Below are 27,533 nucleotides of genomic sequence, written 5' to 3' on the forward strand. Positions count from 1 at the left end.
TTTCTGAAAAGTGTGTGTTAAACATTCCTGCAGATTATAAAATCCCACTCCTTCTTGAAGAGATTAATTTGTAGTGTGCTACACTCTTAACATATATAAGAGTATTGCTTAATACATCTGTGTACTGTGATGAATCACAGCTGAAACAAATATAATACCCTGCAAGGTCAATTTATGCTTGCATAAGCTCACACCACCACATAATCAATAGCTTTCCTAACACTAAACAGATCAATAATTACACTGTATTCTCTGAAATCTTCCATTCCAGTATATAAGAAAATACACAGAGCTCAGAGATTACAGTGTGATTTAAGAGTACATTCGCTGCATAGGTTTAATAGATCATATGTAAAATCAGGAGTATATATTTGGAGACATATTTCTATTTCAGAAGAGGAAAAAGGCTTGGTGGAGAGATAGTAATTAGTGACAGTTTGGAGAAATGGTTGAATCTTTTAATTGCTCTACAGACTATATACTTTCCTAAAGGTTGGAGGATTCCTATAAGGAGAACCTAATTTTGGATCAGGCTGACTTAATTATGTCTTCACAGTGGACTCTTTAAATAATCTTTCATTTGAAAATTTTAATACGTTTTTTACATATTCAGCTTTGATTTCAGATTCAACCCTGTTGGCTTTCATTGTCTTAATCGTTTATGTTACTTCATTTATAGGCAGTTCAAGGGTTGTCAGTGTAGCGTTCCCCTTCAACATGTTCTGTTGCAGATACCGGATTTAACCACTCTTTTCTAAAAGACTGGAATATGTCATAATATGCCTCACTGCACTTTGCTGCTATTGACCTGGATTGACAAGAGCCTGGAGAAACCCATATCATTGTCTAAAGCACCCAGTGCAGTACAGTAAGATAATTGCTTGCTCATTATAAAATATTACAGCAATGGACATAGATAAAAGGTAGTCTTGCACTGTTTGTAGTTGTACCCTTGAAATTTGCTGTTATATAGTGGGCTTTTTTGTGGGTTCTTCTCTGTACCACCGCAACAGTCTCTTCAATGTGAAACCTCAAAGTCTTTGTTGTCTTCACACGTGCAGTACAATAGCTCACATGAACTAATGATTACAAATACCCAAGCTACATGAACCATTAAAGCAAGCTATTAGGCAAGCATACACTTTTTCTGGTTATTAGTAATCCAGACTTTTGTCACTTGGAATACTTTGCCCTTTATTCAATTTATTCAAATTATATTGCAAACTGCTGTGAAATATACTTAGCATCAGGCTTACAGGAGTTACAGCTTTAAATATTTGCTAGTCTTACTTTGTGTTTGGTTATGTAGTTTATGTGGTGGTTATGTGTGTTGGCTAACTGAAGATCCACAAAGGGGTACGTCTGTGTAAGCACTGCTGGTGTAGCTAACGTGCAAGTGCTTTATAACAGGACTGATACAATACTCTTTGCGCAAACAAACATTTGCTTGTAGAGATGTTTGTAGAAGGTGACTTAGAATCAAATGGACTTCAGTCATTTCTGAAAGATGTTTGGCCAAATACATATGAAAAGATCTCCAGTTGTTGATATTCTGCACCTTGCCTACACAGTCTGTTTCGGTGTGCTTCCTAATACTGAACTTAAGCTTTCTTTAGTGCAAATTAAGATGATTTTCCTCACCCTCCCTACCGTGGCCTTAAAACAGTTGAGTATCTACTATTTAGAAAAATGTTTTGCATATTTTGGTATTTCTGCAGTGTCAATCCCCATCCACTTTCCCCTCCTCTGACTTTAATTTAGTCCAATATATAATGACAGTGAAATATTCCACACTGTCCTCAGCTATGAAGAATGCCCTCTGGCCTCAGGTCTACAGGCACTGGCATCACACTGAACTGTAGCCTAACCAAAAGAAATACTATTAAGTTCACACAGTTTTGTCAGATTATGCAGGCTCCTGTCCCCCTGAGGATCACGGTTATAACTGTGCAGGCCCAGTTGTCCAGCTCTAGGCTGGAGCAGACAATTCCAGTGGTATACGCCCTTTCCTGTGTCCCAAAGTACAAGGATGTGTAAAGTTTTGGTGCAGAAGCAAGTGCCTTTTCACACCAGATACATACCTGAATAAGATATTTTTTGAACATATAGAACAAAATTACTTTTAGCTAAGCATTTCTGATGAAAGAATGTGTTCTGAATAAAAACCATCCTACTTACTGCAGGAGAATGAATCAGAGGTCCTCTTGGTACTGGTTTCAGTAGTTTGCAGCAGTGGGGAGTTTTTAAACTTAGTGGAAGCTCTTAGGACAAATTTCACCCCTATTATAGATTCTTCCCATTCCATTTAGGATAAGGGCAGTGCTGGCTTTTGGACCAGCTGAGAAACTCTGCTAGCCCTTGACTAACCATTGACTGCTTTAGCCCTTATGGCTGGTTCAGATTGAGTTGTTGAAAGGAAGATGATGAGACTTTTGCAGTCTCTTCAGGATGTGTGCACACCATGTCTTGTCAGCAGGCATGTGCAGCCTGTATGCAAGCGCTGAACCAGCTAAAATGCATGTATTCATATTAGTGCAGAACCAAGCTGAGCTAATTAATTTTGCTACTTGGAGGGATACAAATAGTTCAGGCTGAGCTTCTTGGCTACAGAGCTACTACAGGATCTGCAAAGAATATTTAGATACTGTAGATGCTTAACTGACTAGCACTACATAGAGTGAACTATCAATGTGGAGTGTTTCTGTTAATGCAGAGGGCTTTGGAAACATGTGCAATCAAGGCAACAGTCCTCTATTACTGCCCACAGTTAAGTGTGGACTAGCTGCATAGCAATTGCAAAGCAATGTTATTCCTTTGGCTTGTCACAACACTTTGATAACTTGCTTCAGAAGCCAGGATTTTCTTAAATTTCTTTTCCAGGTACTGGTTTTGTTCCTCACTTGTTACAAGTGACATTTTCCAAATAATGCTTCAACTGCCTTTCTACTTATCTTGGCATAAGAAATATCTGTGGTTGATAGTAAGCCTCAGGATTTAAAAGTAGCTCTTAGGTTTCACTCCACTTCCAGCTGTGTGCAGGAGAAGTGTTGGAGAGAAGGCTTCCTCCAAATAAGAAACTGGCAGTGCCAACGTGTACTCCAGAGAAGATACTTTACACACCTAGAGCCTTACAAAACTTGGGTACTTTGACTGCAGCTTGCTTCACTCCAGACTTATAATATTGTGACTGGATCATAAAAACACTTTGTTCTAAGGCAGCCTCCAAGTCTAGCAGCTCTGCTAACAAGTGGAACTTAAACCTTCTTACTGTGGGCTACATCCATGTTCTTACACATATCTGAGGTGGATGCTCAGCCCGTATAGCAGCATCCCATCTTCCAAAAGCTGGCTCCATATCTCAGTGTCTTCTGCTGGTCAGAACAGACAATGTGGATCACTTTCTACCCTTCCAAAGAAAATGCAGTTTGGATTTAAGGTGGTACTGTTTGATGCTGTGAAGATTCTGACCCTTGTCTCTTATCCCACTATCTGGTTAGGAACTTCTTTATATGTTGGGTTTTAACAATTTGTCTCCCCAGATGGCATGATACAGAAGTTAAAATGTCTTGACTTTGCAACACCTTACATATAGCACTTGTTAAAAGAATTGGCTTATATGATACATATCTTAATCTTATGAAACACATGCTCTTTAGTGTGTCATTACCTCATGACATCAATACTATAATGATGATTGCAGTAATAGATTGCTTGAAATGCCCAGACTCTACCACTTCCTTGTTGTTTGCTGTCAGTTGTAGAGGTACCATGTGTCACAGCTTGTGCAAAATCCTGTATGAACAGATCACTAAATACATTGCCAGTAGGTATTGCTGTCTGCAGTTACATGCATTCTGGCTTGAACTCTGTACATGGATGCTTGGGCACATTTTGATCTAAGTAAGAGGTTTCTGTTGTTGCCTCCAAATTTTTAGCATATATGCTCTTAGGTAACCTAAGTATATGTGTCATTAATCAGTATGTATTTTCTTGTTCTCACTGCATTTCTGAACTAGCCTGGCTCTGTTGTACTTCCTCAGTGAATCCATAATATTAATTTAAACTATTATTTTCTTACTAATTCTGATATCTGTTTTTCTTCCAGACTGTTGCTGCTTTTATTGAAGCACTCGTTCTTGTGGAATGAGTAATAAAAAGCAAAACCACGTCGTCTGTATTAGTGAATGTTATCTATCATCAGTTTGCTTTTTCAGGTTCTGGTAGCCATCACACACAGAACAGCTGTTTTACTAAAGCTGGGCAAGGATATTCTGGCATTATGCCTTCTGTGAACGTCTTGTACTTGACATAGATAATATTTAGTGAACGATGGCAGCTCCCTAAGAGTGGGATCCCAGCCCAGCAGAGAAGGGACTGGCAGCCGGGCCCATCCCACCCCCTGCCAGGAGTGGGGCAGCCCTAGCCCTGGGCATGGGCACCTCCCTGGGGACAGGATGGGTACAGCTGGAGACTAGCTCTGCTGCAGTGTTGCTGGGTCAGAGGCTGACAGCTCTGGGGCACTGAAATGGGGTCCTGGGCCATGGGCAGGGTGCAAGGGCCCTGAAGGTCTGGGCAGGGGTAGTGAGACTTCATGGTTGTCCTCAGGGCCTGACAGTAATATCTGAATCCTCTTGTTAGCACACGTGTTAAGGTTAGAAAGATGTGGTTATAGGAAAAAAGTGTACAAGAAAGAAAAGCAAGTGAACTCTAGTCGAGTGGTTCTGTAACATCCAGTGTTTCCAGAATTATTGACTTAATTTGACTCTCCTGCCTCATTCCTCCATTTCTATTTCTCCATATTTTTAAAATAGGACTCTATATGCCCAGAGCAATTGTTTTCACCATGTGTGCACCTTTTGTGCTTTGGTTCGATCCCTACCCTTGTACCTAGTGGTTTTCATAGACCACAGACCTCCCCTGCCCCTTAAGGCTTCGAGCAAGGCAGTGGGAATGTTTGTGTTTGGGGAGTGGAGCTGAATATGGCTTGTGGGAATCTGGACCCTACTGTTTCCTTCCTCAGTAGTTAACATTTCCTACTAACTCTCCTAGTATGATTATTTCAGATCTGTGCCATCCCAGCACTCGGTGTTCCTCACACATCTGGAAACTTTGAGGACTTTCAGAGCTCAGTATTCAGAATGGGTTAATATATAGCAGTAAGCCATCTGCCAATTGAAATGATACTCTTTCCTTTGGTATTGTATGTATGAATTAAACCAACCTTCCCAACCTTGTTGCCCCCCATTTTGACCATTATTTCAAGAGAAGTGAGCTTGGGGGTTATCCCAGATCTGTTCATTCTCTTCCTTGTCTTTCAGGAAACATAAACCTTGGGTTCTTCCATGTGCTAGACTATGCCTCTTCTCCATCAGAAACAAAATTATACTATTATTAAAATATTTGCTCTATTTAATTGTTGATAAAGTTGAATGAAGCAACTTCTCTTACCTGTGTCTTACTCTATTACAGTCAGCTTACTTTCAACCAGAATTTGGCCTGTATTGTTCAACTAGTGCCAATGGTTTGGTTTACTTTATTCACTGGAAAAGTATGAAATAAAAGTTTTCTATTCCTTTGGCTATAACTGTAATATATATATTATTATTTTTTCTTCACATTTAACCTTCAGCATTAGGACAGGAATTATTATCTTTTCCCTGCTGTGTTATCTTCTTCAAAATTCCAAGCAATTCTGTTATCAGTGAACTTTCTTCTCTAAATGGTTAATAATTCTCTTAGTATCTCACCTAATGAAATAGCTGTGTCCTAACGATTGATGGATAATATCCTGGCCATGAATATTTCAGCCTTACAGTCTGAAAATCAGATCCAGTGGCAGCAGAGAGAACATTGTTCCCTAAAGCAAAATGAATTACAATGTTTCAGGTCTGATTTCAAAGGTCTGATGGGGCTTTTCATTGCATTTCACTGTTAATAGTAGGATGTTTGCACATGTAGTATTTTTGTAAGTTTGGAGGTAATGGGAATTGTAAGATGGGTGATAGACTTCACTCCTACGTAAAGTCGTCTATTTAAGAACTCTTGCACTCTTGTCTATTTAAGAACTTCTGCTAGGTGTTTTGCGGAGCAGGTGGGCTGTATGTCTTTACCACAAAGATATCTGTCTATTTGCAAGTTGTGATGTAATTCATTTAACATCTGTGATGATGTGCACAGGAAAAATGTACTGAGCAGTTGCAGAAATGAATTGTTAATTAATTGGCTTGCAACTATCCAGCTGTTCACTAAGTACTATAGCCAGTACTTCCCATCACCATTCCTTTCATCTCCTTGGTTCTGTCTTCAGCCTCCTCCAGTTTCTTATAATTACTCATTCTATGTTGGTTGAAATCACATCGTTAATTCTTTGGGGATTGAAGTTTCTCAGTGTTTCTATAATAATCTTAGCAGTTAATAGTAAGGAGAAGACTGATTACAACTTTTTCTGGATGGGAAAGGGAGACCAAGAGAGAAAATCAGGATAAGAGAAGTTCTTGGTCTGATAATTTTTGAGTGTTTGCTGTGAAAGCAGACTTGCAAAGCAAGTCAGGAGAAATGACATTACAGAGGGTTCCTATAGCCTTCTGTTGCTTAGTTAGAACTGGTTTTCACTGATCTGGTTCTCTACAATCACTTTCCTACTTATATGCCTGTCTTTGAGCAGGTTTTGTTTGGGTTTTTTGCAGGTCAGAATTAGCTTCCTGCTGTGATGCAGTTCACAATTTTATTGCTTCTCAAAACAACAGCCCACTGGGAAGTAACATGAGTTATGAAGTGGACAGTAAAAAGACCATCCTCATTACAGAGGACATTTTTAAGATGCTGCCTGTGGTAAGAACTGTATCTTTACCTGTTATTATGATTGCAGTATCATATGTATTTCGGGTTAGTAATAGAGTTGCTTTGTTTGATACCTCTGGAAGAGACCCTTCACCTCCTGTATGCACTTCTTCATTCACCTTGTAAGACCTTTTTTTTTAGCCTTCCCCTGCAGTGATGGAGGCATGGACAGGGTATCAGAAATCAGGTTGTAGGCAGATTTGGTACAGAATACAAGTTGTAGCCTGGCTTGGCAGGCTGAGAATGTTTGCCTTCTTTTCTCATTCCCCTTTTCAAAGGCATTTCAGTCTGGAACAACATTTCATATTCCTCATACTCCTATGCTATTTCCAGTGCAGGCTTGGGCATATAATTTATGAAAGTTATTTTGGTGGTAAACCTGATACAGAATGGAATGGAATGAGGATAGGATAGGATAGAACAGAATAGCCTAGACTAGACTAGACTATTGCAGTGGGAATGGACCTACAGCGATCATCTAAGTCCAACTGCCTGACCAATTCAGGGCTGACAAAGTTAAAGTATATTATTAAGGGATTGTCCAAATGCCTCTTAAACACTGACAGGCTTGGGGCATCTACTGCCTCTCTAGAAGCTTGTTCCCATGTTTGACCCCACTCTCAGTAAAGAAATGCTTCCTAATGTCCAGTCTAAACCTCCCCTGGTGCAGCTCTGAACCATTCCCACACATCCTATCACTGGACACCAGGGACAAGAGATCAGCACCTCCCTCTCCCCTCCTCAGGAAGCTGTAGAGAGCAATGAGGTTGCCTCTCAGCCTCCTTTTCTTCAAACTAGGCAAGCCCAAAGTCCTCAGCTGCTCCTCATAGGACATTCCTTCCAGCCCTTTCACCAGCTTTGTTGCCCACTGGAGAGGTGCCAGATACACAAGTTGAGCAAAGAAATCAGATTTTGTAGCCCAGGACTTAAAATAGTTCTGGAGAACAGACAGAGAGGGGTGCAGAGATGTACAGAGATTTCTCAAAAGTAAGAGCACATGGGGGCCCTCTTACCCATCTCTGGCATTCTTGATTTGTGATATATGAGCTACCATGAGTCTACTCCTTTCTAATGCTGCTGTGAATCACTAAAAACATCATTGCAACAGAGGTTACAGTGGTTCCAAATTTAAACTGAATGAATGGAAAAAGTAGTATGTTTTATGTGCATATATTCTTCCTAAGCTAGCAAGGCTTGTCTGGCCTTTGTGTTCTCCTACTGTCTTTTCAGAACTGAACAAAATATTTGAACATGTTGGTTTGTAATATATTACCAGGCAATGTGATACATGATACTTTTTCCACACTTTTTGTCTTGTTCATAATGGTGTCCCTTCCTACTTCTCTTTGGCAAGCTGATGAGAGGAGGAGGAGGAAGGATAAACCTTCGTGTAAGCAAGTTTTAACTCAATTTTACAAGTGGGTTCAGTTTCTGCAGTCAATGTAGCTCAGCTGTTGGCCTTTCTGTTGAATGTCAGTGCTCCCACAGCAGGAGAGGCTGAACGAGATGTATGAGATGGTTCTGAGACCCTGGGATAACAGCCAACTATATTAATGTCAACTGAAATAGCCAACGATTTACATTAATTTGCTAGGTTGTGATCTGTGCTGGTTCACAAGTGGATGCACTCAGCTCCCATTCAGCTTCCCTACTGCAAGACAGCAGCCTCTAACAAGAAGAGAAGTGGGGAGGGCAAACAGCCAGAAACAGTAACCTCTTCAGTTAGCTGTCACGTTAACCATGAGTTAAGGCAGGGTACATGATTATCCTTTGCAGCATCTTCAGGCTCCCCTAAATTTGTTATTTTGCATCAAATGTAATTGTGTGATGACAAAGTAATGAGCATTTACAAAGTTACCTTCTATTAGCTGACAAAGTCAATGACTGTTTGACAGCCCCCAGTCTGTTACAGTGCCAAGGAAAATGGGTAAATTTAAATTATCTTCAGAACAAGTTAGTTTCTTCGTTTGTCAAGGATTCAGTCCACTAGATAATTTGTGTGTTAAGTGTATTTAAAGGGTATTCATTCAGTTTTAACAATCCAGTGTTATTACCTCAAAGTACTGACAACAGAAGTAGCAGTTCCCAGTTTGTTGGTGCCTTTTTTTGCTTTTGGCTGTCCAGGCCTGGCAACCCTCTCTGCTAAACAGTGAATGCCTTCACTGGGATTTACTGGATTAAACCTGCAAGGACAAATGACTAAAGAGCCGAAGAAACAATAAAAAGATGTATAAGGCATTGGCTGTGTCTTTTTGTTTGTTTGCAGTCCTCTCCTCTTTCGGTCTATCCCTTCAAGACCTGTGCCGTGGTTGGAAATGGAGGCATTCTGAAAAATTCCAGCTGCGGAGCTGAAATAGATAGTTCTGACTTTGTGTTTAGGTAAGAGCATCTTCATCTTACTGAAGTGTGTCAAATGTTTTCTAAAAACTTGGCAGGCTTGAAAGCATGCCAACACCAGTTTGTAGCAGTGAGGAAGGATCTTGGCAATTCTTTATTTCTGCCTCTCTAAGGATACTCATTTTGCTTTGCAGAATTCAGAATGCTTCTTCTTAAGTAAAGAGGGGACTATGTGGATATATGTATGATCTATGATTGCAAAGATACCTTGCCAGTGATGTGAAATGTGATTATCTGGGAACCTGAAATTTCTGTTCATTAAGCATCCTTTAGGAGAGGGAACTTGTTTTCTTTATTTTGTTAATCAGAAGAGAATAAAGAAAACCCTGAAACTGAAGTAAGAAAGACTGGTATGAAATGTCACGTTTACCTTTACCTCTGGTTTAACAGAGGATTTACTTAGCCTTAGGTTGGCTTGCTAATGCAGTTATTTAACTACCCCGGTATTTGTCTCACCTTATGTTAGCTATCTAAACAATTAGGCAACTAATTTAAATAGTTTTTTTCAGCTCCCTGTGTAGATTGTGGAGAAAACTAGGCATGCTCAGAGCATAATTTGGCCCACTGTCTCAGTACATGACTCACACTTCGTAGTCCCTGCAAGGGAACAGAGTAACAGAGTGAAGGTTCTCTCAGTGATGTCCAATCACAGAGTCTGCTGGATTTTGTTTACTGCTTAATATTTGGGCTTTTCAAATAATAATAATAAAAAAAGTCTTTACAGTTAGGCAACTGTCTTAATGAAAATGGGAAATCTGCATACTATGATGCTAAACTTTCTAAGTGACTAGTTGACTTTAAAAGATGCTCTCTTTACCTTTTACAGAAACCACTGTTTCTGCAATTGGGCAAGTTATGCTGTTGTTAGAAGACCTAACAGAAGATTTTCAGAAGAAAGTTTTTGTTTTGGCAACAGGCAATATTTCCTAGCAGCTGACACAGGGCATTCATAGACTGACTCCTTCTGGGATTTTAACTTTGCTACTGATTTGTGAGATGATTTATGAAAATGAGCTCTCTGTGCCCTATTTTAACCATCTGTACAGTAGATTAAATATTTTTACTAGAAGTGCTCTAAGCCTTATTTAATATTTGTAAAGTGCTTAGAGATCCCTGTGAGCTGATGTGAAAGTGTCATTACTCAAGAAAGGAGTTTGCAAATAATATTTTGAAGCATTTCTGGTGCACATCTGTTTAACTAAATGTTTCTCAATTTCAGGTGTAACCTCCCTCCAACCACAGGAAGCATTAGCAAAGATGTTGGCAATAAAACAAACCTTGTGACTGTTAATCCGAGTATCATTGCTCAGAAGTAAGTGCTACTGCAAATCTCTTTCTGTGCAATATTGTATAATTGTTTGACGCGATTTAGATTTTGTTGGAAATAGGCTGGGATAACAGCATAGAGTAGTGCATGCAGATCACGTCATTAAGCCTTAGTTCCCATGTAAAATGTATGCCAGTCTAAATGGAAATCTGTTAAACCTAGCCTGTTTTGTAGCAGAAAGGAGTCAGCAATACCCAGATTAGCAAGTGCCTTGGTTGGTAACAGTCCACAGTTTATAACAGAATAAAAATGATGATTGCAAGCCCAAGCCTCTTCTTTTCCCCCCATGACCCTCATGACCCCCTAGCATCAGAAAGGAATTGTAATCATAAATCAGGAAAGCTGGGAAATGTGTGTCTGACTCTTGTCAGTAGGAGTGTGAGCACATGTTCTTAGGTAATGTGCTTAGAGGCTGTTCTGATGAAGGCTGTTTCCTGAATGGAAGCCCAATTTCTGTAATCCATTTTCTCAACCCATATTTAAGCTGCTCACACTTTTTTTTTTCTCAGCAAATTGTGGGTTTTTTCACCTTCTTGAAGAAAAGAAAATCTAATAAGGCCGGGCTGACTAATCTGACATCTTCAGCAGGCTGGAACTGCAGCTTATCTATGAAAAGGACTACTGTGGCATGTTATTTACTGCTTACTGATCTTACTGTATCTTTTTGTCTGTCATATCTGTATTTGTCAAATAGACAAAATCAGTCAAAGCTTTTTTTTTTTCCTTTAAAAGAAGAAGGGGAAAGTACAGTGAGCATAGAAATGACTAACAGGCATTTGTCATTCATTCAAGGATACAGCTTTATTTTTTTAAATAAGTACTAACTACCTTAATGCCTACCCAGCCCTTTTTGACTTAAATTAATTATTGCTTCCCCAAAAATAGATTTAGCTCACTGGTATTAGTGGGGCTGCCCAATAATATGGGGAAGGAAACTTTGTCCAGTGACTCAGCATCTTTAGTGACTACTGACCTGATGCACGATTTGTGTGGGCTTGATCAAAGTGTTCTGCAATAGCTGCACTCATTTTTCAGCTGAATTAAGCAACACCAGGGTTAATAGGAGTTACGTTGAAAGACATAGAAGCTAAATCTGTGAGGCCAAGATGAGATTATGAGAGGACTTTAGAATTTTTTAAAAAATAATTATTTAAATATTCAGAGAACATTGTAAATGCTTTTGAAGGAGGAGCAGGAAGCAACGTGGCACCATTTAGCAGAACTAGGTTTGTTTCTTTTCTCAGAAGACCTATTCTGACTTTATTCACTTTAATTTCTAATTCTGTATTTGGGTTCTGGGTTAGTCTGATGTTATTATTGTTAAGGCTAATCAGCTTTTGAACTGTGTCTGTCAGGGTGCACAATGTAGGTGAACTCTCTTGGAGGAAAGAGGCATGGTTGCATGGTTCTTATGTGTCCTGATGGAACTGGGCTGCACTGTACCTTACAGTGGCAGAGCTAGAAAGGAAAGCAAGACAAGGTTGAGTTGTTCAGGTTTCTAGCTAAGGAGGAACAAAGATCTGAATTCTGTCCTGAAGGCTCTTTATGCGCTTTACACTGAGTAGAAATAGAGAAAATTCTTGAAGCAGAGGCCAGAAGTTCACCCTTTAGCCACTTTTCCTAGACATAGGCTCAGGCACTTCTTGCTTGTTTCAGCTGTGCAGCTTTCGCGTGCACAGGGGCCCAAGGTCAACAGCAGGGCCTGAGTCACTCTCATTCATTTTGTTTTAGTCTGGTGGTAATGGCACTTTTCTGGGAAGCAGAAGCTCTGAGTTTAAACCCCTCCAGGTGTAGGAATGTATCACTCCTTGCTTGAGTTCAGTTGTGCAAGAGGTAACTGATGACTCCTCCATGAGGGCTTTAAATGGAAGTGGCAGTGGCTGCTGTCCTCTGTCTTGGAAGTGCTGCATGAGAAGAGGGTTTGATCCTACTCAAGTTGTGAAGAGACATGAAACCAAGTGTTCCAGTTTTCTGCTGGAGCCATTTGTGAAAATGGGCTCTGGTAGCCCTTAAAAGGTGAAAATGCACTGCTCATACACACAACTGCCTACAAAAGAGGACTCAGTGCTTTGAATTTCAACTCAGATGTATAGAGTCTACAAGTTGAGTGACACTCCTGGGTATTGTATCACTTCATGGATAACTCTGAAGTTCACTATTCAATATTTGGGAGCATGGAATTATCCGAGTGACACTCCTGGGTATTGTATCACTTCATGGATAACTCTGAAGTTCACTATTCAATATTTGGGAGCATGGAATTATCCAACAGTGACAACTAAGTCTCTTTGCTGGTTTATACTTCCTCAAAACATCTGAGGATAAATCCTCTTCATTTGTGAAGTTAGATCTCTTAAGTCTACTGATCTCCATGTGTTCCCTTTGTAGTCAAAGGAGATAAATAGACATGCCTATATTGTCAACTATTTTAAAGGTATATCAGAAGCAGCTAAGACCCTGCAAAACTTGAGCACACACTAATCTTCAACACTCCAAGACTGCTCACGTGCATACTTGTATTTCCACACAGGGCAGACACCCAGATTTTGGAGAGAGGTTATTGTATACCTATTGACGTAAAAACCACATTTCACAAACACATGCAGTACATATCATAGTGCGTATATTTTTAAACAGAGGAAGTATAAATACGACATTCTTTTTTTTTTTTTTTTTCTTCATTCTCCTTTGAATTTTCTTGAATTGATCAATTTTGTAAATGGGTCCCGGTCTCATTAGCAGTGAATTTGATCTGCTTCAGTAGCTCACATGTTGCCAATTCTATCCTGTGAAGTATTTTCTTATTATGCAATAAAGCCAGATTTTCATAAGTGCACATAAGACAACATATAACAGGTTAGGATGATTTGCATGTAGACAGACTGAACTGGTACAGTGGAGTTCATAACTCATATATGCAAGTGCATTTGTGCTGGTTTGGCCTGTAGTATTTCTATTAATAGTATGTTCCATTCACTCTATACCTAAAATGTTGTACTTTGCAGATACAACAAACTAAATGAAAAGAAGACAGAATTTCTAGAGAACATTGCAGTCTATGGAGATGCTTTCCTTTTATTGCCAGCATTTTCCTTCAGAAGCAACACAGCCACTTCTTTTAAAGTATATCACACTCTGCAAGAGTTCAAAGCAACCCAAAGGGCAATATTTTTTCACCCCACTTATCTGAAAAGTCTTGCCCAGTTCTGGAGAACTAAGGGTGTGAAAGCCTACAGATTGTCATCTGGTTTTATGATCACTAGTGCTGCTCTTGAGCTGTGTGAGAATGTGAAGCTCTATGGCTTCTGGCCTTTCTCAAAATCCACAGAGAAGATGCCAATCAGCCACCACTATTACGACAACCAGCTGCCTAAACCAGGTTTCCATGCAATGCCCAAAGAATACAACCAGATCCTTCAGCTTCATGGCAAAGGCATTTTGAAGCTGCAGTTTGGTAAATGTGAATCAGACTGAAAAGGTAGGTTACATTCTTATCACATAAAATGTCTTTATTTAAATAACGTGTCAAGGGAAAACAGTGTGGGTCTGTTCTTCCTTAGAAAAACATTTTTAGTTTACACTCAGTGACAGTTCTGTTCATAAATAAGTGAAAGGTGGACTTTCCTGAATAAATGTAACGTACCACAGAAATGTAACGTACCACAGAGTTGAAAAATGTTTTCTAATTGTAAACTTTGGATGGGGAGCATAACTAAATACACGGTAATTCACAGTCAGTCAGTAGTGTCTCTTTATTTCAGACAGGTGTCTTTATCAACCTGTGTTTGGTTTGGTATCAATCCCATGAACCAGCCTTCTTTGTGAATTGCTTTATTAAAGGTAGTCACATACTATGATGCACAAGAGAAGAAGCCTAATCCTGGCACAGCCTTTCCAGATGTATACAGAGGCCAAAGTAAGGATTAAGGTTGCCCCATGAAGCAGTAGCATGCATTATGTGCCTTTGTTTACTCTTGTTAGGTAAAGGTAATTTTAGAGCAGTGTGCTCTTGCGGCCCTGGACTGCAGGGCAGCTTGTGGACAGTAGTGAGGAAGCTGCCATACACTACGGCAGATCTTGCTGAGGATCTTACCCTGAGGCAGATCACAGTCTGGGAGTTACAAGTATAGGATGAAGTGTCATTTGCTTTCCTCTTTTTTCTAACTGTTCCATCCCCCTTGGAGCTCTGCCTTCTGTGTATTGCCTCAGAGAAATGCAGCACAGAGTCTGGCCTCTGACCTTGAGCCAATTTGCTGTATACAAATTGCAGATGACTTTGAAAAGATTTGTCTGCATGTTTTCAATCTTGATTTGCCCTGTTGACAAAATAAGACCAATTTGTATAAATATTTCTTATATTTTAAACTAAGAAATTCCCCAGCTCACAATACTGTTTTCAGATTTGCCTTTCACAGAACTCTCTTTTCCCAGGGGATTCAAGTTAATGTAACTGTAAGTGAAATGTATGGTAGAACTACCATGATATACGATAAAGCTTTAATTGGACTGATGTAACCTCATGACTGTACGGCTCAAGTTAAAAATTTAAAATAGCATCATCTTGTTTAAGCCATAAATTTTAAGTTAAAAAGCTAAGGGCTTTTATTCTGGCTAGGTTCTGAAATGTATTTAGAAAATGGTATTTAGAAAACATGCTTCAATGGTATTTAGAAAACATGCTATCAAAGATTCATTCACACTTGATTCATCATCAGGAGCTTTAAAACAACTAGCAGGTTGCTAGTACCAAGAAGGCACAATTTTATTCAGTTTCAATTTACTTGAAGAAACAGAGAAATAAACTGCTTTCATATATTGTTAGAATAATATAAAACATGTAAGAAGGGACCTAGAAGTGAATCCGTTCTCCCAGTCCATGGCAGATTTCCTAGGAGGAGGTGTATGTGTCTGCAGTTTCATATGGCTAAGGTATGCTTTTTGGCTTATAAAAAGTTGCATCATATTGAAAAGGTGAAGAACCTCATTGTGTATTTTTCTTAGTGACTAAAATGTTTATACCCTGCAGTTTCTGTTGTATTTATTCTTTCTACGATATCAATCACTGGAAGCATACCATATAATTTTAATTGTAGTAACTACACCAGCTAAGAAAATGAAAGGCAACTCTTTAGGAATATTTAATCTAGAGAGAAGCAGATAGAAGCCACAAAAATAGTTAAGCATCTGTTTGGGTTAATTAAATGCTGTCCATGCTTGACAGACTGAAAATCACTTCTGTGGCCAAATTTGCAAAATAAGCTGTAAAGAAAAAAACAGCCAGAAGGATAAGTTGTGCTGCCCTGATTTACACTTTTATTTACAAAGAGAAAAGTTAGCCCTTTAAAACCAAAGAAATTTTGTATGAGCCACCATTCTGCTACTGTTATCAACTGTTTCAGGTAATTGAGGTTCTACAATGAGTATATTTCACTGAAGATGACCTTTTCTAAAAATTGAGCTATATCCTTTCTCTTTTCGGTTTCCCTTTTATGTTCTCTCTGCTCTGTACTTTTTTTCCCTGTTAGTGGATAGCTGAAGGTTCCTTACGCTGCTGGGTGCCCACAGAAGTCTCAGGCAGAACTTCCCTCACACGTTACTAGGACACAAAAGTTTGCTGCCATAAATAAGTGAAGGAGGCTGTTCTGCTGCAAGCACCTATATTGCAAGCAGGTAGCAGGTTCTGGAGCACTATAGGGAGAGCATAACTCCATCCCAGTGAATAATTTTGGCAGCATTGCTCTTAAACACCACCCTTGCCATTGTAAAGGTGAGCTCTTTGTATCGGATAGAGAGAATTGTCAGCTATGAGAGCCCTGTAGAGCTGGTGCGGAACAATGTGGGGAACGATCAGCCTTAATATCGGCTCCTGCACTTTTATGGTTATGCTCAACAGACACATACATGTCTTTGCTAGAGTAGATGCGTATCAATCACAGATGGTAAAATGGAAAATGAGACATCAGCAAAATCTTGAAACGTAATTAAAATAATGATCTTTATTATTTTGTATTAAATTACCAGATCATTTTTTCTATGGCCCTGCAGCTGAAGGAAGTCTTGTTTGTTCATTGGTTTAACCTGATAAGCCTGAAGGGCATGACATTAGCTTCAAGTAAACATAGGTTCAAGGAGGGGAAATGGCCTGATTCATATTTAAAAATAAACAGAAAGATCTGATTAGAAAAATTGTCAGATGATGAATTAATCAGACTGGCAAAAGTTTGATTGCCCAGAAGCCTGGTTAAAATGCAAATTTTGTCTGACCAAGAATCCACTAGGTTTTCTGTTTGCTACAAAGAGACAGCAAGGAAGATGAGTATGTGTTGCTTTGACATACAGCACAGTAACATTAAACGGCTGCTCAGAGAAGACAGTCAACAGAAAAAAAACCATAGAAAGAATGAAACTGGGACTCCCTGAGCCTGGGAAAGAGAGCAGTGCTCAATCGTCTGAGCAGAAGGACTGAAGGAGGAAAGGTTGAGCAGAAGTGTGCTGGTGGTTGGGGAGCAAGAACTGCTGAACCTTTGAGTGTGAATTTATCTCATGTGGAAAGTAAAAATTGGGTCTAAGCTTTTTAATTCCAACCAGATGATTAAAAGCCATCTATTTTTGACAGAGAGAACAGCAGTGCAGCAGTCCGCTCCAGGTGGAGCTGGCAGGGCAGCATCCTGTAAAGCAGGGCCTGCCTGCTCACTTGCTCAGGAGTTACCATCAAAGAGAATCATTTTGTTCCAAACCTGTCAGTGTGTGATCTCTTTTTTAATCTTGAAAGTTGCTGCAATCCATATATATGATAAACACTGTTATAAATAGCATATTTATAAATATAATTGTTATAGATAACCTATTTATAACAATAGGATACCCGCACAAGCTTAAATTCTGCGCAAATTCTGTTTATGCTTGTAGTGTCTCAATGTAGCTAAAGAAATACGAACTGCCCCACAATTCAATTTTAATTACCTTGAGAAAAATGATACCACATTTTGAAAATAAGGACGCCTCTGGATTCCTGTCAGGCAGCCAGACTTCAGTCTGTCCTTGACTTGGGCAAATACTATCCAGTGTGAAATTATTGGATGTATACCACATTTAAAGAATTATCTTCTGCTTTAGTGTACTCATGCTGTATAGCTTTTAAGCACACACTTTGTTCATGTGTTCAACCACTAAGTTTAAGTGTTAAAAATAATGTCAGTAATGAAACAAGTGGAAATAAGTTGCTTCTGGTTTAGTTAAAGCCTGTCAGAATAGAAAAATGCAGATTAAATCAGATTAGAATCTTTGTTAGATTTCAAATCAAATGAAGAAGCATTTACAGATCTAGAAGAGTTTTGGTTTGGTTTTCCACAGCAGAACTACCCTGTTGAAGAAACATAATAATTTCCATCTCCAGCTATTTCAAAATGGGGTTATGATAATATAATTTAGAACATATCCATATTCAGTTTAGCAGTGGACGTGTCCCATGAAGTTACTCGTTAGAGCCAACCTTGGTTAGCTTGTAAAATCTGTAGAGGGTGGTGCAGGTGGCATAAGAGTGAGCTGTTCTGGGGTTATTCAAATGAAGGAGTCCTCCTTTAGAAAGAGCAAATGCTCAGGCTAGATCAGACACTAGCAGTCCAGCTTACCCAGGAGAGTTTTGTGAGCCTGTGGTGCTGTATAATAAATGTCACAGACTCCCAATCTGAAATAAGGATGAAAAGGCAGATGCAGAAGGTGAATGGCATACACAGAAGACTAAGCTATTGGCTTATTTTTACTATAACAAGCAGTTTTCCTGCTAGACAAGAAATACCAATAACATATTTTATTGTTTTAATTCCAGGGCGATGATCCTAAGGAGACAATTTGTGTGTATCTCAGCAGTTCGGTGTTGGATTTGATCTGACGTGATTTTGTGAGCATCAAACTGCATTATTACAATAGAGAAATATTTTACACTTGGGGAGAAAAGGAAGCGTTCTTTTTGCACAGTGACTGCTACATTTCTGAATTTTGAGTAATCAGTTTTTTAAATACGAAATAACGTTTATTTGGGAAATTCTGAAACTCCTGACTATTGGTTTAATTGTAGCAAAGCACAATCTCAGGATGGTGGCAATATGTGACATTCATGATGTCTTGCTTCTTAAAGGTTCGTTAAAATATTTTAGACATAAGATCTCTGATTTTGTTAATATCACATTATACAGGCAATAGTTTCCGTATGGTAGCTGCATGAATTGGCAGTGAACATTTTCAATTAAGAGCTTGATCCTGTAAACACTAGCATTTGTCTACATGAGAAAGGTGATGAGAAGAACTACAGAGGAATAATTGATTCAGAGCCATGTCATTCTTGGTTTGTCCCAGGGTGCACAGATGAAAAAATCCCTCAGGTTAGAGATAGTCAAGTGGTTTATGGGCTTTCATTTTGTGGGCAGTAGATAATGCTGTGGATTTAATGGGCTTTCATTTTGTGAGCAATAGATAATGCTGTGGATTTAATGGTATCACTCATGTGGATGATGTTAATTTTGTGAACAAGTGTTGGAAGGACCAGAGATGTATAATCGTTCTTAAACCCCTCTTCTTGCTTGTGTTCCTGTCTAAGGTCCAGTTCAGCTCCAAATGAGGACGATAAACTAGGTTCCATGCTGCAATCTCCAGAGTCCTGTTAGGGCATGACTTTGCACACATTCCTGCAATCCCAGCTCTGTATCTTAGCTGACATACAAGATGGACCATTCATTAGAAATATGATAGGTACCAAATGTGTAATTTCTTCTTTCTTTTTCACCTAGCATAGCTTGTATCAATATGTGACTACAGATAAAGGAGACTACTGTAGGCATTATTAGAAGAATGTTCCTCTCACAATCAACCCCAAGCTTTTCTCCTGTACCAGGGCATATGAGAAAAGAACCTACAGTCACTTAATTTAAAATCCATGCACTTCTTGTGCTTTAAGTTTCCATATGGTCCAGGAATGCTTGTGGAGCAACAGCCTGTGACAAGAGAAAGTGAAATATCAGCCCAATGGAAAGAATCATATTAACATTTACAGGAACTGTGACTAACAGTTGTTGCCCTAGCTGTAGCTGCTTCTGTGTTATTGCTAATATATTTTACTGTGGGAAGGCTGGACACACAAAAAAACCCTGCCAAAACAACAAAAAAATTGTAATAACCAGTTTCTGTGAAAAAAATTTCAGTGGCTTTTTTGAGAGTCTTTTGAATGATCACTTCAAAGATAAAGTGTCCTTCTCCTTTTACAGACAGATACTATCAGGAATTTTGTGTACTAGAACTCATTTTGCCACTGTATTAAATCCCCAACTGATTTAAAGAGCAGTCAATATTCCACTTATTGAAGATTATATCTAGAAAAAAAAAATCCTACTTCAGTGTATTGAACCTTATAAAGTTAAGTTCAAAAAAACTTCTAAACTGATACTTCATAAAAGCATTTCTATATTGTTGTAATATTTGAAAGCTTACCTTGCAGCAGTTTTATAATCACATAAATAATCCTGAAAGTGTTGGAATCAATCATTATGGTTCTAGGTCTGTTAGTTGAGACACATTCAGCATTTTGATCCATTTCTAAGATAATGACAGCGGAATCCAGCACTATTGTCCATAAATCCTGCCTGCATATATCAGCAACAAAGTAAATTTTTGAAAATACAGTTTTTAAAAAATAGATAGTGCTTGGGGGCATTGAATAACACCACTAGTACCTGAGCAGACCTCTGAATATCAGTAGGGCTTTTAACAAAGACATCGGAATTGAGTCGGTGGGTTTATATGCGTTACCAGCTGGTAACTGAAAGAGGCAAGCACAAGAGTTTGATTTACTGTGATCTGTTGTGGTTCCAGCACCCCATGTCCACATTTTGTCTTCACCAGCAGTGAAATTTGTGCCAGTTTTGGCCACAGGCATCTGCTGCTCATGTGCAGAGAGCTGGGTGCAGCAAGACTCTGCATCCACGTTATGGGTGTTAGGGGTGATGGCCTAATGCAAGTCCCTAGTTGTAGATCAAAGACAAACTTGCTCCCAAAAGAGTTCCTCCTGTGCCACAAATCACTCACGTAGACTGTCCCTGAGTGTTTGTAGCTGGAAGCTGTGCAAAGTGATGTAGTTGTCCTTTGGGTGATGCAAATGGCCTAGGTTGAGGAGAACCACATCATATTTCATTCAAAGAGACAAAGACACACCTGTGCTCGGGCAAGGACTGTAACTTATTCCAGTCTAATGTAGTGCATTGAGATGATCTTGGCTGTGTAGCAGCTACATGGTTTGACTTGGAAAAATTTATACATCTTTTAGAGATTGAGAGGATCTTGCATTGCGTCCAGAACAACTGCAAGTGCTTTGTGTGTACATAGAGGTGATGCAAAGGGAATCAATTGATTATTCATTGCTCAGATTAAATTCAGTGAACTACTCGGCATGAATAAAGTGGCAAAATCTGGTTGTGTGTAAGTAGAAGATGTGGAGAGGAGAAAATTAAATTTGTTTGCAATGGAAAAGCAACTTTTTTCAAAAGTGTTTGTTAGTGCTGTATTGCATTATCTCAGTGAAAAATGTATAGTGTTTCATGACACACCATAAAAAGCTGAAGTTACAGTGTGTCAGGACTATTTCTGTGCAGCTATGTTATTTATAATGCACATGTATTAGTAAATGGAAAGGTTATTGGACTACATTTTAAGAGAGGTTTAGCCAAAAAGAAGAAACCTATTCTAGTTTCCTTGACGAAAAGATTCTTAGCTGAAGGAGTGTGATGTGGCATTCACAAATGAGAGCAAACAGAAAGCTCTGTAACACGGTCAGACACTTTGACTTTTTAGCGCTGTTTTGGTGAAGTTTAAACTTGTCATTGACCTGAAGACCTGATCTTCCATGCTCTCAAAGCTCTCAGTGATTTGTGTGGAGCACAGGACTGACAAGAAATGCGTGGAGGAACTGTTAACCTTTCCTACCCTTTCCTACAAACACTCTTAACTCCTCACAGAATAAACATATCCTCTATTAGACTTCAGATTAATAACCTATTTTTAATGTAGCTTTCTCAGGCCCTGCTCCAGACACGAAGTTATTATGAAATGTTAGTTGCATCCACTTCACTCCACAGGAGTGCAGACCTTGTAGCCCACTTTATTATAGCTACTGCTGCTGTGTGCTTGGTGGCTGGGTTGTGTTAATTTGTGTGCAGGCTGGGCAAGTTAATAGTGGCATTTCTGCATGACAGGGTGCAGTTAGATTGATCAAGACTTGCTGAAGTACACTCGCTGTGGGAAAGGATGTTTTCTCAGGTAGCTGAATTTATTTTACATCTGGGGTTTCTCATTTATTTTACATCAGTGTCAGGTTAATGATGAATACGTGGATTTTGTACTTGGCTGGGAATGTTTATGACACTTTTGCAAGACTGAGCCAAGTGCAGTTTTGATTAAGGATTCTTGAACAAAGGTTAGGAAGGGCCTTTCAGTTCCATCTACTTCATATGAGGAATAACCATTTTTAGGTTTTGTGGGCCTTCAGTGCTGTCACATGCTGTGGAATGAATATTGAGATTAAATAGTATTCTAAAGATAGAAACACTGACAACGTGATAATAGTTCCACTGTACCTTTGGAGAGACTGATAGTGTCCTTGCACATGACTGCTTCGCAGTGTCGTTAAATTAAAGCCTGCCTGGCTGCTTTTATTCCTTTTTCTCCTCTGAATCGTTCATGTTGCAGCTTTTTTAGGATCCTGTGCTGCCTGAAGTTGGTTATTTCTCTTCCTGCTGTGGGGCATTATGTAGTCCTGTTTAGAGTCTGTTAGGGAGTTTGTATGCTATGAATCAAACATTGCCATGCTTGCAGTAAAACATGTAAACATACATAGTAAGCATAGTAAAACATACTTTAAATCGCTTGATTTACATCTCAAGGAAGGCAGTATGGTGGAGTATTCACTTTGCCTGTCTGGATGTGCTAAAATTTGGCTGTAGCTCTATGGTGACTTAAACTGTAATGGCTGGCTACGCAGTTCATGCCTTGTTCTTGTGCTGCAGCCCTTCTTTCATGCCATCTCTTGCTCCTATCTGATCCTAAATCGAGCTGGTTTGGCACACTGAGCTGGCAAAAACCTAACACAGCAACGAAAAGAGAAAATTGGTTCATGCCAACAGACCCAGGGGAATTTCAGAGTCAAAGCAAAGGAGGGGGTGAGACCATGCAGGTGGGACTGTAGGGACACAATGGGGCTGTTTGTCATCTGATGGTTGTTGGACAGGCCTGGTGGTCCCCTGAAACCTCAGCCAAGTCTGGAAGGTAACATAAAAGGATGTCCCACTGTCCTTGGCACTGGAGTGGCCAAACCTCGAACACTGTGTTCAGTTTTGGGCCCCTCAGAACAGGAGGGACGTTGAGGTGCTGGAGCGTGTCCAGAGAAGGGCAACGAAGCTGGTGAAGGGTCTGGAGCACAGGTCTTATGAGGAGCGGCTGAGGAAACTGGGGGTGTTTAGTCTGGGGAAAGGGAGACTCGGGGGGGACCTTATTGCTCTCTACAGCTGCCTGAAAGGAGGCTGTAGGCAGGTGGGGGTCGGTCTCTCCTCCCGGGTAACAAGTGACAGGACAAAAGGAGATGGCCCCAAGTTGTGCCACGGGAGGTTTAGATTGGCTATTAGGAAAAACTTTTTCACTGAAAGGGTGGTCAAGCATTGTAACAGGCTGCCCAGGGAGGTGGTGGAATCACCATTGCTGGAGGTATTTGGAAAACACGTAAATGTGGTGCTTATGGACATGGTTCAGTGATGGGCTTGGCAGTCCTGAGTTAACAGTTAAACTTGATGATCTTAAAGGACTTTTCCAACCTAAATGATTCTGCAATTCTATGACTCTGTCTCTGGGGGCCTTCCCCGCCAGCGGGGAGCGATGGACCCCCTGCAGGGGGAGATCACAGCACAGCAGCTGTTCTGGTGGACAGAAGCCCATCTCTCCCTGCGGTGGTATAAAGCACTTAAGGATTTTAGGTACCTACACTGGTGGATTATTGCTCCCTCTTCTCTCTTCCCATTACAGTCATTTTAACAATGTTCACCACCAGCAGGTTCACAAATGGTAACTGTAAAAACAACCTTTGACTTTAAATACTATTTCTCAGTTCACTGACAGTAAATTTGCATAAACTTCTTTGTTATTCAGCACATCTATGCTTTCAGTCTCTGCTAACCCCAGCATCTCAAACAGCATCTGCAGAGAACAGAGCTGTACAAGGTCTGGTGGTTTTGAGACCAGTTAATCTTGCTTTGATTCTCTTTCCTTTGTACAGTAGTGAGATGTCTGGCATGTTGCCATGCTTGAATCAAGATGAAGTTCTGCATCCTGTGTGATTCAGGAAAAGAAACTCTTATCGAGGTGACCTAGCACCTTCTGTGGGCTCCCCAAATCACTAGTAAAATAGTCCTGTTGTTAGGTATTATCTGTTTCTATCCAGTGCAGGTATCTGGATTGGGTAATTGGTCAGGGTTGATTGATCACTTGGACCTTGAGTCTGCACAGGCTTCATGGTGGAGCTACAGCCTGACATGACAGTCTAGGTTTAAAAAATGTTTGACCTGGAGTTCTTTCTCTGTCCTGTCACTTGCTCTCATTTGACAAACCTGCAGAGTGAGATCCTGAACATCTGTGCAGTAGCTCCTCCAGGGACTCTCAGGTCCACAAAACACACATCCACTTGTGTACAGGAGTCTGTGTGAGATCAAGCCCAAGCAATATTCTGTGAAGTGCTTTATTCTGAAACAGCTTTATTTCAAACAGCTGATAGCCACCCATTGCACACTCTGAAGCAGTAGACTGCTTACACATGAGCGTGTTATTTAAATATAGCTTAGTCTGAAATATTTACAGCCAGGTAATCCTTCATCCTGTGGTACTTCAGCAACTGATCTCTTTCATCTGTAGGTCTGCTAGCCAAGAAGGGTGACAAGGGGATGTGTATTTACCGCGTAAAGCCTGGCTCTCTTGATTTTGAATTCTGTCATTTTAGGCAGGAACATCATCCTTCTCTGAGTTTCTGGACAGCCAAGTTTCAAAGGCTGCTGATTTCTCAGGGTACTGTGCAGAAATCATTTGGGCCTTTCAGCTATAGCACACAACGAGTAGGCAGATTCATATTTATTAAGCTTTTTTCCAGATTTTCATAAAGTATTTCGTAATTGGCTCTAAATTATCATGTTTGAGCAGAGCATGAAACAATCTGCAGCATGCCACTAAGCAAAGGAACTATTGCTGTTATTTTGTGGTCTTTTTTCATAAAGTCACATTACAGAATACCTTCCTATTCTGGGAATGCTGGCTCACCAAGGGAATGACCCTGGGTTACTGGGCTACTGTGCACTGGTCCAGCCGTGGTAGCAGCCTGTCAGTACGCTTTCAATGTCAAGCAAATTTGTACAATACAACAAGAGCTTAACATGATGGGAGTGCATCAGCTTGGGTTTGCTGTAGACCAAGGAGTAAACTTGGTACTGCAATGTGTGATAATTGACTGACCTCACGTCCCTCTGTGAGCAGAAACTGCCCTTTGGTGGCAGGTGTTGGCAAATACTGGTTGAAGGATGAAAACTTAAGTACAAGAAGGAGTGGCATATTCATGTTGCCATCAAGTAAACAGTCAAATCTGTCTTTTTCTAAATCCTGACACTTCAGCAACACGTCAGTAGTACTGCTGTGTCTTGCCTTTTTTTTCATCCCTCTCTTCTCCAGCGAGGGAGAAAACTCAGACAATTGTGTGATGGAGGTATTTAATGATCCCACCATGAATTCATGGTATCATGGCAAGAGGGCATCAAAATGGATCATGCTAATGGTTGTGACAGGATAGTCTAGTCTAAGACAATATTGCTGGTTTAAAATGCCTCATTATTCACTTCAGTCCTTGACAAGAGGAGATTCTTCACAGCAAGTCTGTAGTTCAACAACCTGTTTGGCTCCTCAGCTCCTGGCTTAGCTGTGAGGTGATGCCCTAAAAACACCTCCTTCTTGGTGTATTTGTTGTTAGTGCTTATGGTACAAGCCCGTTCTTAAATTCTTGTGGAACTGAAGTGTAACAACTGACATTTCCGCGTGGTTTAGATGCACATTTTATATAGTAGCTTCATATGTATTCTTTATGTTAATATGCTTAACATTCTTTTTTTTAAGCATCTGATTAAAATGATTTTAAATATTCACTAGATTTTGTGCTATCAGCATAAACTGCGGGGCAAGTTACATAATGTCACCTAAAAAAAGAAAAAAAAAGTGCTACAACCAAAAATCATTTTAAGGGTATCTGGCTGATTTCTGGAAGGGTATTTTTGTTAGTCATTTGGACACTTCCTTCTTAGGTTTACCTTTCTAAGATGGGTCTAAGAGGCAACTTCTGCTTCTGATTTAGTTCAACATCTGCAAGGGAGAAGATAGGTGAACGGAGAGGTTCTGCACGGGGCTGCTCCTAAGGGAAGACAAATGCATGTTTTTTCTTTTGAGAGACTGTTCCATGTGTCAAAATGTAATTCCATAAAGTTTCCATGATAGCTTTTGCCCAGAGATTTCATTGTCTATTAAAATATGTATGGTTTGCATTCATTTCGGTTCCATTCTTTTCAATGCAATTGTTGAAGCAGAGCTTATCCCCTCTTGGAGCTGGTATAACTGTGCTCCTCCACATGCGCCAAGCTCTGTGTGAAGCTGCTAGTGTAGGCTCTGCTACTGCTGTTTCCAAAAAAATTGTCTCAAATTCTCTCAATGCTGAATTTATAATGTTTTCAAATGTGAACTTGATATTGTCTGAGTAGACTGTGTGCAGCGTAACATAGAAGTGTCTCTGCGCAGGATTTAGGAGGAGGCATGGAAAGCTCCTCAACCATGTGTGTGCTTTTATTACAGAAAACCAAGATAAATTTGTATTGTTGAGTCATCTGTTACGGCTGATTTAATTTGTACTTTGCTTTCATGTTTTAAGTGCCTAATGATTTTTTGTCAAGGAGGCAATGGTTTCACTGTTATAATGCATACTTAGAATTCTGCACTAGTTACCTGTTCTGTAATAGAATATTTTTGCAGTTTCTGTTTGGAAATAAAGACTGACTAGACATAATCATGTGGGTTTTTTCTTTGTTGAATTCCTGAGACTTCACAATCAAAAATACGTCTTCTGAGGCACAGCAGGATAGAGAATGCATTAGTCTGATTCCTCTACAGCAGCGTTAGCAACTGACAGTAGAAACATGCACGATTCCTTAAAATTGTGCAAGGAAAAAAGCAAGTTGTGCTTAAAAACAGGTTTGGGGTGGTGGGGCACTGGGACATATATGAATATATATTGTTTAAATAATACCGTCATGTAATTTCAGTCTTTTCTGTTTGCATATAGCAACACAATTAACCATCTTCTTTTGTTACTTCTAATTACTCAGGATATTTTTTTTTAATTAAAGAAAAATCAAACAAGGAAAGGAACCAATCAAGAAACAAAAATTGTTACCCTTTTCGTCTAAAAATAGCTATTAAATTTGAAAACTATCTCTAAAAAAATAACTGAACACTTTGAAAACAGTGATTAACTGAAAATGTTAAAACAACTGATGCAAAAGTTTTTCATACAAGATACTGACCATGAGTACATGTCTAGTACATGCGTATCTGGTAGACCTCTACACATGTTTTAGTGGCTTTTTGTGGGGTTTTTTCTTAATGGAGGTTTTAGTCACATACACAGATACATGCAGTGAATGAATTTCAAACGTGAATTTCAGAGAAAGCATTTTCCTTCAGAGCATTTCCTTTTTACTTTTGGCCAGAAGAAGGCCATATAGCTTCTGTGCTGCTTACTGCGACTTCTCCCAAACAGAAGCTGACTGTCTCATCAAGTCGGGTCAAATGCGTGCGTGCAGCCGTTCCGCGGTGTGGACTGTTATCCTTTAGGGCCCTCTAGGGACGGAACTGC

The 27,533-nt window shown here is 39.7% G+C and overlaps 1 protein-coding gene across 1 annotated transcript in view; it reads left to right on the forward strand.

Annotated features, from left to right (window-relative positions):
• The window catches only part of ST8SIA6 (ST8 alpha-N-acetyl-neuraminide alpha-2,8-sialyltransferase 6), a 56,400-nt gene extending 29,716 nt beyond the window's left edge, over window positions 1-26,684 (forward strand). Inside the window, exons 5-9 of the mRNA XM_080386383.1 lie at window positions 6,687-6,831; window positions 9,107-9,219; window positions 10,457-10,549; window positions 13,570-14,042; window positions 18,393-26,684. Coding sequence (XP_080242509.1) covers window positions 6,687-6,831; window positions 9,107-9,219; window positions 10,457-10,549; window positions 13,570-14,038 — 820 coding nt within the window. The 3' untranslated portion in view covers window positions 14,039-14,042; window positions 18,393-26,684. The remainder of the gene's footprint in view (window positions 1-6,686; window positions 6,832-9,106; window positions 9,220-10,456; window positions 10,550-13,569; window positions 14,043-18,392) is intronic.
• The last annotated feature ends 849 nt before the right edge of the window (window positions 26,685-27,533 follow it).

This window comes from Falco punctatus (genome assembly GCF_963210335.1).
Source record: "Falco punctatus genome assembly, chromosome: 4".
Classification (NCBI taxonomy): Eukaryota; Metazoa; Chordata; class Aves; order Falconiformes; family Falconidae; genus Falco; species Falco punctatus.